A 14,832-nucleotide genomic window follows, 5' to 3' on the forward strand; every position below is an offset into this window, starting at 1 on the left:
AGTAAGGCAAACCTTAGAGTGCATATAAGCCTGTGGCCCTGGCTCTCCCTTCCTCTGAGTTTTCATCCTCAACCTACTAGTGAGGCAGCTGTGGACATTCCAGACTTCAAACATGGGCATGGTTTGTCCAGAAAATATACGAGGGTCACTTTTTGGAAATTTTATTTAAAAAGTGAGGAAGGATTTCCCAGAAGCCCTCTGCAAACTTCTCCTTGCATCTTATTGACCAACTTTGTGTCGACGTTCTTTTATGAATCAATCACTGTCCAGGGTATGTGATTTCCCTTGGATAAATCAGGCCTTGGGGTTGGGGGTGAAGCAAGTGAGCTTTGCAAGAGAAAGGTAAATACCTGAAAAAAAGTGATGCTCTTTAAGATAGAAAGGAGCTCCGAAGACCTGTACAAAATCAAAGACTTTTAAAGACAGAAGGGAGCAGGACATGGAAGTTAAACTAGCAAAGAACGAATTGGCTGTGGCGAGGTCACCTTCCTTTAGGAGCCAGCAGGGGTCTATCAGGCAGATTTCTTCACTGGTACTGACCAGTGAAGGTGATTCCAGATTGACTAGTTTAAGATTCCATTCCTGGGAAAGGCTGAAACTGTAATTAAGTTAGGTATTAGGTCTTGGTTTATTGATCTGGGGCCTAGCACAAGTGACTCCATTCTGGGCTTGTGGTCCCTTTTTTTTTTTTTTTTTAACACTAACCATAAGAAATTCATTCTTAAAATGTTTTTTCTTTTTATCTAGAGGATAAAAAGAATACAAAAGCAAGCCTCAAAATCAGGGCCTGGGGGAAGATGATTCATCCCCATCATGTTATCTTTTGAATGGTTAATAGCTACCCCTTATCTACCTGAATTCCATTTCAGACAAACAAAGTAATTTTGAAAAAGGCAATCTTAAAGAGACACTGGCAAGTCTGATGAACTCTGGTAATGAAATTATTCCAATCTCTGCCACCCACAAAGATCTGGAAGGAGCAAAAGGATGGATGTTTGTGTAGATGACTTGTCATTGTTGGTGAGCAGCTCAGTGTTACTTGTCTCAGGCTTCCAAATCTTTTGGCAAATAGTAACTCACTTATACTCAGAGCCCTCCCAAAAGGAAGGACATTAGCATTAACTCTAATGAAGAGCCAAGAAATTAGAGTTACCCTAAAGCCAAAAAATCAATGCCACCTTTGCAAATCCACCTGAGGCTTCCTAGGTCCTATATGCAAGTTCTCAGTCCTATCTTGGAAAAAAAACTATTACAGAATCCTTGAATTTAAGAAATGGAAGAACTTTAATGGATACCTATGCCAAGTGAGTACATTCAGTCTTAAATCCCTTTAGGTAACATCTCCACCAAGATGTCACTGAGCCTCACTGGAACACATCTAATGAAGTTTCCAATAGAGAATATGCAGAAAAGGATCCTAGAGACAGTCAAGTATAAGGACTGAGTGTGTGTGTGGGTGGGGGAGGGTGATTAAGGATTACTGTAAGACACTGGAGGGAAAGAGAGTATTGAGATCATACCTTGTGTTTGGGAAATATGGGGACAAGGAACTAGTCTGGGCGTCCTCACAGGTCAGTGTTTCATACGCAACACCTTAAGTGAGTGGATGGGTGGGGCAGACCAGAGTAGGGAATATACTTCTTCCATTCACAATTTCGCTCTTGTACATCTGGGTCTTTCTGGATTGTGTGGCAAGGACAACAACACAGGGTTGAGTTTATATAAAGAGACTTCAGATGTCATCCTACATCTGCTAGCAAACACCAGTGTTATTTTGGACAGGTTTTTAAAAATTACCTGAAACTTGGAAATAGGCAAAAGAAATCATTGAGTGTTCTTTCAATGCAGACTTTGAATTTATTGGATGACTTTACTTCACTATAAGGCAAAGGTTCATTAGGAAAATTTTGTTCAGTGAAGATGCAAATAATTTCTTCCCAGTGGAACTAATAGCCTGAAAGTTTACAGTTTATGATCCGGTTAAACATAAGCCAGTTTTTGGATAGCTTGTAAGTCAGCAAGCCATTAAATTGCTTATACATACCTAGCTTCTCAAATGCTCTCTGTGCCGGTTTTAAATCTTACTGCTTTCCTCATTAATTAATGAGCTCAGTAAAATCTTTGAAACCTGTTCATTTAACACCTATATGAGAGACGTGATTTTACCTTTTCGAAAATTATACTCTAACAGGCAATCTTATGTCTCTAAAGACTTGGTTTTCTTCTCTGTTAAAAAATACATTAGGACTAGAGGGTTTCTAAGAGCCCACTCTAAGGTATCTGAGCCACTAAGCCATCTGGAACCCTCTTTCCCAGCTTCCCAGGGTCTCTGGAGAAAGAACCACACTAACTCTCTAGAGCTGGAATCAGTGCCTGCCAGCACTGCTCCCAGACATCCAGCCCCCAGAGAGGTGGTCAGTTCACACCAGAATGCTGCTTGCTTGCAGCAATTCTAAGATTATTTGGAAGTTTCCAGGAGCCAAACTGTGTTGTTTCACCCAGTTTACTCCGTTCCCCTGCCTTTGTCTCCTCCAGCCATTCCCTACTTCCCACTATAAACCTCAGAAATTCCTAGTTCCACACTGCAAGCTTTTAGTTTAATCCCAAGGGTAAGGCTTCACCCCTGAGTGTTCATCTCTTTGACATCCCTAAGTGAAAATTGATGACATTTGGCCTCTGCTGAGGGACGAGGGATCAAACAGCTATTCCCTTCCCTCCCACTGCTGCAAAGAGGTGGGTCAGGATTCTTCTCTAAACCCGCTTCTGGCTCTGACATCTGATGAATCTGTCCTTCCAAACCTCCAGAGTCTTCCCTCCCTGTGACTTCTTGGCCTGAGGATGTTCAGACATAATGCACAAGCTGAAAGTGCCTTGAATTAACCAGGGGTGAAGATGTAAAGGATAGATGGTAGCACAGAACAAGAAAAGCAGGTCAAGAAAGGTCAGTGGATGCATTTAGCATTCCTTGAAATCCATAGCTTTTGGCCCTGGACTCTCATTAATGAAAAACTTTTCCATTTTAGGGGATGACTGATTTTGTTAACAGGAGTTTTTTGCTGAGTCCTCTCATGTCAGATCTCTGTTTGGCTGAGAATTATCTCTGTGCTTTCAGTGTTCATAAAATATATATATATATATATATATATATATATATACACACACACACACACACACACACACACACACATTTGTTTCTGATCCCAGTTTGGCTGCCTGGCCTGACTGATAATACTTCCTCATGGCTTGGTTAGGTGCTGCTGAATTTCTGTCCATTTCTTTCTTCCCTCCAGTAACATCCCAATCCATTATTGCATAATTCAAGTTAATTACCAAGCATGGAGGTAGAGTAATGCTTCCTGGGCTGTATAGGAGTGGAAAGATTTCCCTTTCTTTCCTTCTAGGTTTTTGGCTGGTCTAATAATTAAATTGATATAAGACAGATTCACAGGAGAATGTCAAATAAAAGTATAACATGTATACCTTCATGTATACGTGGGAGAGACCCAGGGAAACCGAGTAACTCCCCAAGATGGTCAGAATCATCATGTTAAATATTCAGCTAAAGACAAAAGAAGATGTTGAGGGTGAGGAGTCAGTTATGGAAGGTGACCAGGAAAACATAGTAAACAAGAGTAAGGTTGTTATACAGATTGAAGTCCTTACCTTCTCCATTGCAAAGAGTTTCTAGAGATTTAGAATCATCCTTCTCTTCCTGATACAGAGAGGGAGACACTCTCACACATGGAGATTTCCCTTATAAATATAAATGTCTCTTACAAAAGGGTAACTTCTACTCAGTTCTCAGAGCTTCTCCTCTGTCTGCTGTTTCTTAAAAATAGCCAGCTTAAAATAATCCTTATGCTGAAGAGGCATGTTTTAGGATAACAAATTCTGCTCCTCTTCAGTCCTGCCTTTGAAACTTCAAACAAGAAGTTTCACAGCCCAGAAGCTAAGTTGATAGATTGCTTCATATCTCATTAAACCAATCTCCGTCTTGAGAATAGGTCAGTTCAGTTAAATGGTCGTGTCTCGTTTCAGGAGGTTGTCTTGTATTTGAGCTCCCCAAATTAGGCCTATATTGTGTGAGAAATCAGGTATTTAATAAGGCATTTCTATGGAAACAAAATAAAAACAAAGCTTAATGATTGCAGCAGACTGAAAACCCAGTCTGAGTTCTGAGGGCAGTCAGTCAAGAAGATTTCTAGAGGATACTCTAGATGTTGGGGTCAAAGCATCTTCTGTAGTTGGAATGTCTCTAATGATGTCATCATGTGTTCAAGTAAACTTTCTGAGTGGTGCACACAGCAGCAGACACAAAGATGGCCTACACATAAGCTGTTGTGGTGGTTTCTCTGAAGTTTGTATCAAGTCGTTCACATTCAGTTTGCAGGGTTTCAGGGAATAGTGCAGCTTTTGTTCTTAGTGATTCCAAGTCAAAAGGGTAAGAGAAAATTGGAAACATTAGTTTGGGGTGTTACAGCCAGATATTGGAGGAAACTAGAAGAATTCAGGATTCAGTCCAGTTTACAGGTAAATAACAAAACCTCAAAGACAATTAACAGTACTAGAATCTAATATCCACAAAGGTGTGTTACTGAAACCTACTTTATCTCTCTAAAATGACCCTCATTTCTATAAAAGAGAGCCAAATTAAGTCTAATTTTTTTGCAAAATACATCTAGTTCCAAAAAATTGACCTGATTATTTACATAAGTGCAGCAAGAATAGTGATTGATCATAGAGGCTCTTTTAAATCTGTTTGCTGGAACTTTTCTTAAGAAATATCAGTTTGAACTTTTAAAAGCCTCTTAAGGCCAGGAAGCCAAGCCAAGGACTTACCCTCAGAAATTTCCTGCAATACATATAGATTTGGGTGAGTTCATCTCTTCTCAAGGTCCCCAGAGTATCTTGAGGCTCTTGTACCTACCAGGAAGTGACCTTCCTTAGTCACCTGATTAGGTTGCTGGGAACCTTGTAAGCAAGGGCAGGCCAGTATTTCCAAGGGGTTTTATTGGCTTCATAAAGTCAACCTTAGTTCCTTTAAGTTTTCTGGTTATATCTGAGTCTATGCACATTCTCAAACCTAACATCCTAGTCAAAGCCTTGATAATATAACCAGTGTTTTCAACTGTGTCCTGTTATAAGAACAGATTCTTATTGAACTTATGCAAATAAATATATTACCATGAAAATAAGAATACTCATTGAGAGTTTATGAATTATAGAAGGATCAAGAAGGGAGAAAAAGATAAATAAGTCATCTTTGTTGATAGCTTAAGAGAAAAGAGGGAGGGTTTCCCTCAAATCTGGAAAAACTAAAACATTTTTAAAAATCAGCAGTGTTTCAAATAAAAATCATAAAATTATAATCATCCTCATCGGTTCATTCAGTCCCACGTTATTAATCCTTGTTCTACTTGAATCCAGTTTTTCCATGAGTTCTGGAAATTCCTACCCAGTTCAGTTTTATGATCTTAAAGTTATCAGAAACCTGTATTCTAGAGTACTTGTTTGAGCCCACTCCATGAATCTCTCTGAAAATGAAACATATTTGCAAAAGCATAAAAGTAAAAGAGTAACTCTTCGTAAATGACAAAGACTTTAAAATGGCCATGGTTAAAGACCTCATGAGAGTTCATTATAATGCAGTTGACAAGGAAATGTGCTTATTTCTGTAACACACAACACTTCAAGATAATAATTAGAATTAAAAATGATAACATACCAGGACATATCAGATTTTATACAATTTCTAGAACACATATAAATAACATGTAGCCACACAAATATAATCTAAGAAGGTTTAGCATCATTTATTTGGCAATGCTTCTCACATAATCCAACATATCAAACAAGCCTAATTAGTTCATCATCTCTCCTCTATAAAGAGAGAGAACAAATATTATATGGTAGCACTTATATGTGGAATCTAAAAAATTAATACAAATGAATCTGTATACAAAACAGAAACAGAGTAACAGAGATAGAAAACAAACTTACGGTTACCAAAGGGGAGAGGGGGTGATGGAGGGATAAATTAGGTATTTGGGATTAGCAGATACAAACTATTTTATATAAAATAGATGAACAACAAGGTCCTACTGTATAGCACAGGGAACTATATTCAACATCCTGTAATAAACCATAATGGAAAAAAATATGAAAAAGAATATATATATATAATTAAATCACTCTTCTGTTCCCCAGAAACTAACATAGCATTGTAAAACAATTATACATCAATTTTTTTTAAAAAAAAAGAGAGAACAAATCTTTTGAGATGTTCCAGGGGCCCTCTGGGAAATCCCCAAATTAGTTCGAGGTCAAAAAGACTTTATTTAGAATTTAATTTTGGGAAGTTTGTGAAAAATATCAAAAGGTTTGGATACTTGACTAAATAGGATCCCAGATTATTAATAAACAATACTTAATAATCTATGTGACAAAGTGACAGTAAAGTGTTTCAAAGGCAAATATAGAATGTTACATAGTTGTTAACAAAACTTCACTCTTAATATTGAGAAGATTCATTTTTCTTAAGTTACCAAAGACCTGATTAAGATGACATGAAGCACAGGAAATTATTTTGATAAAACACAGAACTTCTGTTTTTTAGGAAGGTTATTTAATAGGTAAAGAAAAACCTTTCACAGTCTCTTATCAGGAGCAGACCAACAGTCCAGTAAAACTTTGTCTTTTCAGTATATGAAAAAAAAATCAAGTTTTAGTTTTATATAAGTACACTATTAATATTAAGGCTTATTTAAGAAACACTTTTAATAACAATTCAATTTTAGCCAGCTTGATTAGACAAGGTAAAATTTCCCATGCTCATGCTTAATTTCCCTCTCTCTCTATAGTTACAGATATAGATATGTCCATAATTTGTCCTCTATTTTTCTGTTGTCCTCTTTTCAATTCTGAAATAATCAGTATTACTTTAGGACAAATTTACTTTCTTTTCCATTAACAAAAATGCATCTCCATATCTCATACCTTTTCTTAGCCAAAAACACGTCTTACTTTCCTTGCATACAGAATTTTTCCCCTTATTATTTCTAGTAGTTTACATATACAGTTGACGCTTGAACAACATGGGTTTGAACAGCATGGGTCCACTTATACGCAAATTTTTTTTCAATAAATATGTACTACAGTACTATATGATCTGAGTTGGTCATTCCATTGGAGGAACCCCCTTCCCCGATTTCAGTATATGTATTTTTTTCTCTCTCTTGAACTGATCAGTTTTCCTAATGAGGAACTGTCCATTCTTTGTGTATTTGAGGGGAGGGTTAGTAGGATATAATGCTGGCTCCTAGATTTGGTAGTGGGCTAAGGGAGTGCCTCTAGTCAGTATGTAGACTTTCTGATTGCTGGTTGGTACCCCCTCCCTTAACTATGCACAAGTTCCTAAACCCAGAGTCCCTCTGGGTCAATGTCTTCGGAGAATAAACCTCCATTCCTCACCCTGGAATGAGTTAAGAGTGGGTACAAGGCTGCATCGGAGTGGGGAAATGGAACTTTTTCTAAAGGCTTTCAACCAATCCTTCCACTTCAGGCTTCCTAACACCCACCTTCAGAGCTACTTGTTGCCTACAGTTTTTGAACTTTTATGAAATTGTGCCACATCAATTGCCTTGCACCTTGGTTTTCCTTTGCCTAACTTGTATTCCAGATCTCTCTGCAAGTCAGTAACCCATCACTAATCCATCTGTTTTGTAGCTTGCACCCATGCTCTTTGCCTTGTGAATTGATGCTTTTTTCCCCCCCTTTTACTGTCACGCAGTGGGATTTCAAGAGTGATCAGAAGGAAATGCATGTGTTCAATCCTCTATGTTTAATTAGAAGTCATTAACCTATTTTACAGATGGAGAAACTGAGGGTCAGGGGGGGATAATGACCTGCACCAGTCATATCTCATAACCAAGACAGAAATAAAGTCTCTAGTCCTCATGTGTATGTTCTTTATGAAAGAAGCAAAAAGGTATGAAAACAGGAGGAATGCAGACATTTAGTAAAGTGGTTTGGGGATGGGGGCATATATAAATGGAGAGTGCTGATGGGAGTGGCCTGAGAGGCAATGAAAAGAGATGGCCAGAAAAGAAGGAAGTGTTTTCATCCTTGGGTTTTCTGCCATCTTGCCTTTCATTGTCTTCAAATTCCTTCAAGATATTTATTGTCTACAAGAACCCCTCTCTGTGTTTACCACTCTCCTATTTCAAGCCAGAATCCTAACTGGTTCTATCCTATATTCCATTCTTTTCCAGAAAGAGATAATATTTTTAAACTGTTATTCTACTCAAATTGCCCATATTCTCAAATCCTTGCAATGACTCCCCACTGCCTATGAGGTAAAATCCAAATCTCCTCATTATTTCAATAATCCAAGTCCCTGAACTGTTTGGGGAGAGGGGTTGATAGGAAAACCTAGTGGCAAGAGATGGGAGCAACTTGACAAAAGAAGGGATAATAAGCATTGGTGAAAAGGAGGAGAAGTTAAAAATGACTCTAAGGTGATAAGCTTGAGTGACTAGGGCAGAGTTGAACAAGAAAGTCAGAGATGCTGATGAGCTTGATTTTGAATGTGGGAAGGTAGAGGTGGTAGTACGAGAACCATGTAGAAATGCCTAGCAGACAGATGGAAAGAGAGAGTGAAAGATGAAGCTATGCATCACAAGATCTCAGGACTGGCACGTTCTTACATGATTCCCAATCCAATGCTAGAAGGAGTGAGAGAATATGATAGCTCCAAGGGTCACCAAACTACTTAAGCCCACCCAAATACCTCCATTCTAAATAGATTCCCTATGATTTGATGATGCTTTAGAAAATCTCTTTAGGATGGGGCTATTTGGGTGGGTTTATGTAGGAGAGAAAAAAGAACAAGAGGGGATGTGTATGTCAATATTTCTAATCTATACTCTTTTTTGTTGTTGTTAAAGCTAAAGCATACCCAAAACATAGCTGCCTGATCCCTGCAGTGATACTGATAACTGTATTAATTTCCTGTTGCTGCTGTAACAAATTACCATGAATTTAGTGCCTTAAAACAACATAAATTTACTTTCTTATGGTTTTGGAGGTTAGAAGTCTAATATCAGCCTCACTTGGCTAAAGTCATATGTCAGCAGAGCTGGTTCCTTCTGGGGGCTCTAGGGGAGAATATATTTCTTTGCCGTTATGAGCTTCTAAAGGCTGCTTGCACTCCTTGGCTTGTGACCCCTTCCTCCACCTTCAGAGCACATCACTTCAACCTCTGGTTCTATAGTTAACTTTCCTTTTTCTGACGTTGACCCTCTTGCCTCCCTCCTATAAAAACCCATGTGATTACATTTGGCCCATTTGGATAACACAAGATAATCTCCTCATCTCAAGATCCTTAAATTAGTCGCATCTGAAAAGTCCCTTTAGCCGTGTAAAGTAACATATTAGGACATGGGCATTTTGGGGGAACCATTATTCAGCCTACTACAATAACTTTCTGATGAAACTCAGGACCCTCAGTTCTTGTCAAGATATGGTCTCTATATATTGATATCAATGAATGAGTGAATGCGTGAGTAAAAATCTTTTAATGATTTAACAAATATTTATTAATCTGCCAGGTCATGTTTTAAACTATCTGCAAAAGAGGTCCAGGAACCAGTTCTTATTCTATAAATTTGACCCTGCATTGGTCCCAAAGCAAATTCTGTCATATTAAAATGGCATCCAGTTCATTGATTACCATGGAATTAAGACAAGAGAAGACAAGTCTTTTTTCATCATTCTACTTATAGGTATTTACATAGAAGAAAGGTAAACAGAGCAACAACACAGACATAGCCCCAATTGAACCGCTGCTCCTGGTTCAAGGAATTATTTGGTAACGTTGAAGGAGGTAATCTGAAAGAGCTGTCTCGAGCAGACCCTCTAGGTGAGCACCTCTCCTGCCTGCCCCAGGGAGCTTGACTTTCACTGAAGTTCCTACATGTAGCCGTGGGGCCTGTTCCCTGTGTGGGCTGTGAGTTTGACCCCAGTGGTGAGGGGCCTGCCCTCCTTGTAGCCTGAGTGTCTGACCTTGATGTGGCCCTTGGGATTGTCCCCCGTGTGGGCTGTGGGTCTGTCACCTTTGTGGCCTGACGACCTGCCCCTTGGGTGGCTTGTGCATCCTGTGTCAACTGCTGGCCTGACATCTTTATAGCCTGAGAAGATGTCAGCCGGGGGGGTCTGTGGTCCTGTCCCCAGTGTGGATTGTGAACGTGCCAACCCTTTAGGTAATGGACCTATTGCTTGTCTGGGCCGTGGGTCTGTCCACCCTGGGGGAAGTGATCCTGCTACTCGGATGGGCTGTGGGCCTGTTCCCCGTGCAGCCTGCCAGTATGCCCCTGGTGTGAGCAGTCGGCCTGTCTCCCGTTTGAGCTGAGGGCCTGCCCCAGGCCCTTGGATCCCAGCAGTGGCATGGCTGGGCCCTGGGCCTTTATGGGTGCAGGAATACCCACTTCCCTGAGTCTCCTTTGCCTCAGCTGACTGGTTCCTAGCTTGGTTTTGGCCACACATGTCACCAGGGTGAGGAGAGGAGCTCCCAGTCTTCATGTAGGAGAGAGAGGATTTGGCTGGCTCTGTCATGCAGTTATGTAAGTTCTGTATACAGAAGCCCAGAGCACATGCCTCACAATTGACCGTATCATGGTGCCCAACAAAAGGCACCTCCCGGATCACTGGTATCTCCAAAACCTTCTTGGTGCCATTTCTGTAGAATCTCTCCAGAATACGCTGCACCAGGTTGTTCAGAATCCTCTTGGTGCTATCCAGGGAGAACTCAGGCTTCTCAAATTGAGACTGGGAACACTTCCGGCACCTCTGACCAAAGAGCCGCACAAGCACCTTTCCCTGGGACTTCTGGTGCTCCAGGTACATGTGAAATAGGATCTGCACTTGGGCGGAAGGCCAGCTTCGACGGCATGAGGAACAACAGAACCTACAGACAGAAGATCATCGTGCCCTCAGCTGATTGTTGACCGAGGCCAGGGAAATGGGCCTGGCCTCGGTCTCTAAGAACCCTTTCAACTTGAAAAAGTGTATGTGATATTGCCAATTTGATAAGAATGAGAGGGACTGCATTTCTAGTAAAGCTTTCTCCTGTGGCCCATTGAACTCCCACCTATATGTGGTACCAAGTCTGCCTCTGCCGGTAAAACACCTCTGGATGTCTCAGAGGGAAAAACATTTCTGCCATTTGCCAGTGAAATTTGGTCTTCACAAGGTCATGGAAAACTCTTATAAAGTACCTATTTTGAGGCAGTGTTTTACAATGTTATCCCATTTTATCTTTAAAGCACTCTTCTGAGGTAGGCATTATTGAGCCCAATATGCAGATAAGGAAACTGAATCATAAAGCAATACACAACTTGCTTAAGGACACACAAAGTTAAGTGGCAGAGCCATGTTTCCAATCCCAACATTATCTACCTACTATACCACATTACCTCTATTGAGCAATGTGGTTAGCTTTGTACCTGACTTAGGACCTGGAACCATAATACTTGGGTTGGAGACTCAAGTCCATAGTTTACAGCAGGGGGACTTTGGAAAAAGCACTACTCTAAGCCTCAATTTTTACATCCATAAAATATTAAAGGGAAAAATATTCAAGGGTTATATTGTCAACATTAAATGAGACAATATATGTGAAAGCATTTTGTAAACTACAAAGTGCTTTTCAAAAGCTGGTTGATATTTTTCTAAAACTCTGCTGATCCGTTGCTTTTCCCAACTCAGAATGACTATCAGGTCAATTCATCTGAACAAGAGAAGCACCTGTCCATTTGTGGCAGTGCCAAACTGATAAAAGACATCATGAGTCCCTCCAAGAGCTCTGGCTGGTGCAAAGAGAGACTCTTACATAGTTCACCAGGTTCCAAGCAGAACAGAATGACTGCTATGTGGGCTGTGGCCAATGGCTTGAAAACTGTTCTGTAGAGCCCCGGGAAGCTTCATGTAAACAATGGGTTCTGCAGCTAAAAATAATTATATATAAATATATATGTTCTGTAGTATGTAATATGTGAACATACGTTATTTATAAATGTATTACAAACATATATATATATATATAGAGAGAGAGAGAGAGAGAGAGAGAAAGAGAAAGAAAGAAAGAGAGAACCATTCACTGTCTTACGGGAATGGAGAAGAAGGAACACTTACTGTCCCTAGGAAGACCAGGGTACTTGAGTTAGTCCTTGAGGGACAAGTAGGGAGGGAGGGAGGAAGAAAGGGCCTGCTGAACAGGCAGAACATCATAGACAAGGGTATAGAAGTCTGAAAATTTATGGCATGGCTAATAACCCATAGGGAATGGAACAGAGGACACCTGAGGCAGGATGGGGGCAGGCAGGGAAGCAGGATAACAGGTGAGGTGGAAAGTGAAGCGAAAGTCCCTGCATGCCATATAAAAAGAGAAGACTTGATTGTCCAAGTCTTGTCCAAGTCAGCATTTCTCACCCTTCTGCATGGGCAAGGAAGCTGGTTCCTGCAACTTAGAGGCTCATTGGAAGTTAAAGAGGGAGACAGACAATAAGGGAGGGGCAGTATTTAGGGACGCAAAGAACCAGGTTTTCATTTCTTGCAGCATCAATCCCTCCTATTATCTTCAGGCCTTCAGTAAAGTAATGTTCAAAGCCATTGCTTGGCCTTAATCAATTCTTGGGGCTATAAAGGAAGGCCCCAGTCTTCCTAGGCTGGTACTGACCAGGACTAGGCTCGTAGGGCTGCTGCAGCCTGGGGAAGCCAGACAGGCCTGATGGGGGAGAGCAGATCTCTGTATAGAAGCAGTCTGGAATAAACTGTGGCGAGAGAATAGGAGGGCAGATTTATGGTATTCCCTGGGGATTTCCAGAAATACTTAAGGAGAAAGCCTTGTAAAAGAAAAAATTTCCTACCATTAAGCAAAATAGAGGCTTAGAGCCTTATCATTTCCATCTTAAAGAACACTGTGATTATAAAAGCATGAAGAGCCTGGTGACACATATTCTTTTAACAAGCTCTCAAAAGAATCATCAATGCTTAGCTGAACCTCTTGGCTCAGAAAGGCCCATGGCTGGACAGACTCTCACATACCTGCCAAATGCTCTCTGCTTGTATTGCTTCCACCCTGGGGCTGCACAGTCTGGCCGAAGGTTCCCATCCATCTTCAGGGTCCATCTTGCCTGGGGTTTCTCCTGCCAGATCAGTTCTTGAAATGTCTGCTCCCATGTCCCAACATCCAAAACCATTTTCTTGCTCTGAGGCCCCAGGAAAGTGAATCATAAAACAATACACAACTTGCTTAAGGACACACAAGGAAACTTGTGTGTCCTTAAGTTATGTTGACAATAACTTTCAGTTTCCAGCAAGAAGAAAAAACAGTTTCAGTTTCTCCGTCAAGTTTCAGTTTCTCCGTCTGGATACACGTCACTTCCTTTTTTTTTTAACATCTTTATTGGAGTATAATTGCTTTACAATGGTGTGTTAGTTTCTGCTTTACAACAAAGTGAATCAGTTATACATATACATATGCTCCCATATCTCTTCCTTCTTGCATCTCCCTCCCTCCCACCCTCCCTATCCCACCCCTCTAGATGGTCACAAACCACCTAGCTAATCTCCCTGTGCTATGCAGCTGCTTCCCACTAGCTATCCACCCTACGTTTGGTGGTGTATATATGTCCGTGCCACTCTCTCACTTTGTCACAGCTTACCCTTCCCCCTCCCCATATCCTCAAGTCCATGCTCTAGTAGGTCTGTGTCTTTATTCCCGTCCTACCCCTAGGTTCTTCATGACCTTTTTTTTTTTTCTTAGATTCCATATATGTGTGTTAGCATACGGTATTTATTTTTCTCCTTCTGACTTACTTCACTCTGTATGACAGACTCCAGGTTTGACTTTTGTTTCAGACTGTTTGAGTACACAGAGCAAGTTTTTGTTCTGAGGACAGGGGGCAGCAGGGATTTGCTAGTTTGTGAACAGGTCTTGCTAAGGGATGTCTGAGTACAAAACTCTGGTCTGGATTCTGGAGGCACCTATAAGTTAGTTTTTATTTTATTTTTCTCTTATTTTTGCACTAGGCAAAGCACTATGCTCGGCATTGGGACAAGTAACATCGACTAAGAATAAGTTCCTACGCCCATAGATGCTCACGCCCTCGTGTAGACACTGGGTAGGGGGGCCCGGTGCGGGGGAGCACGTGTCCAAGGCTCCTTTCGTGCACCTGATGAGACCTCACCACAGTCCCTTAGGGGGGGATTATTCCTGGTACTTTTCAGGTGAGTGGCACAGAGAGTGGAGGTCCCTTGTTCAAAGCCACCCAGTTGGTAAGCAACATAAGTGAGACTTGAACCCCATCCTGTGAGATTCTAAACCTGTGATGTCTCCAGCTACCTCCCTCCCTGAGGAGAGCTCAGAGGGAGCTCAGAATGGTGTTTTGGGTTCCAGGTTGGCACTCTGGAGCCAGTGGGAAGAACCATCGTGAAACCCTGACCTAGTGATTTGGTCTACTGAGATATCCTGGGTCGTGAGGCAGGACTCTAGGCCAAATGAAAAGATTACTTAACTCTGCCTTTTGCTGTGTAAATTATCATGTAACGCAGTATACGAGCAGGTGTGGGAGCCATCTTTGGATGTCAGGATAGAGTTCCCATTCCTGGGGTGAGGGATTGGAACTAGATGACCTATAAAGTCACTTCTAACTCAAAAGAGTCTGAGATTCTAGAAAGTAAGCTCTGTCCCTCTGGAGTTGAAATTTAAATGGGGGAGGTAAGACAAGCAGGATGCTTATGTCCTTAGAAGCCCCTACAGTTATTGTGTCCCAG

General features: G+C 41.0%; 1 protein-coding gene across 1 annotated transcript; it reads right to left on the reverse strand.

Annotated features, from left to right (window-relative positions):
• Positions 1-5,789: 5,789 nt before the first annotated feature.
• Positions 5,790-13,358, reverse strand: RTP4 (receptor transporter protein 4). Its single transcript, XM_060297595.2, is given in 3 exon segments — positions 5,790-10,208; positions 10,210-10,963; positions 13,102-13,358. Coding segments are annotated over 3 exon segments (1,341 nt in total). The 5' UTR covers positions 13,257-13,358; the 3' UTR covers positions 5,790-9,776.
• Positions 13,359-14,832: the final 1,474 nt, after the last annotated feature.

This window comes from Globicephala melas, chromosome 4 (genome assembly GCF_963455315.2).
Source record: "Globicephala melas chromosome 4, mGloMel1.2, whole genome shotgun sequence".
NCBI classification, from domain to species: Eukaryota; Metazoa; Chordata; class Mammalia; order Artiodactyla; family Delphinidae; genus Globicephala; species Globicephala melas.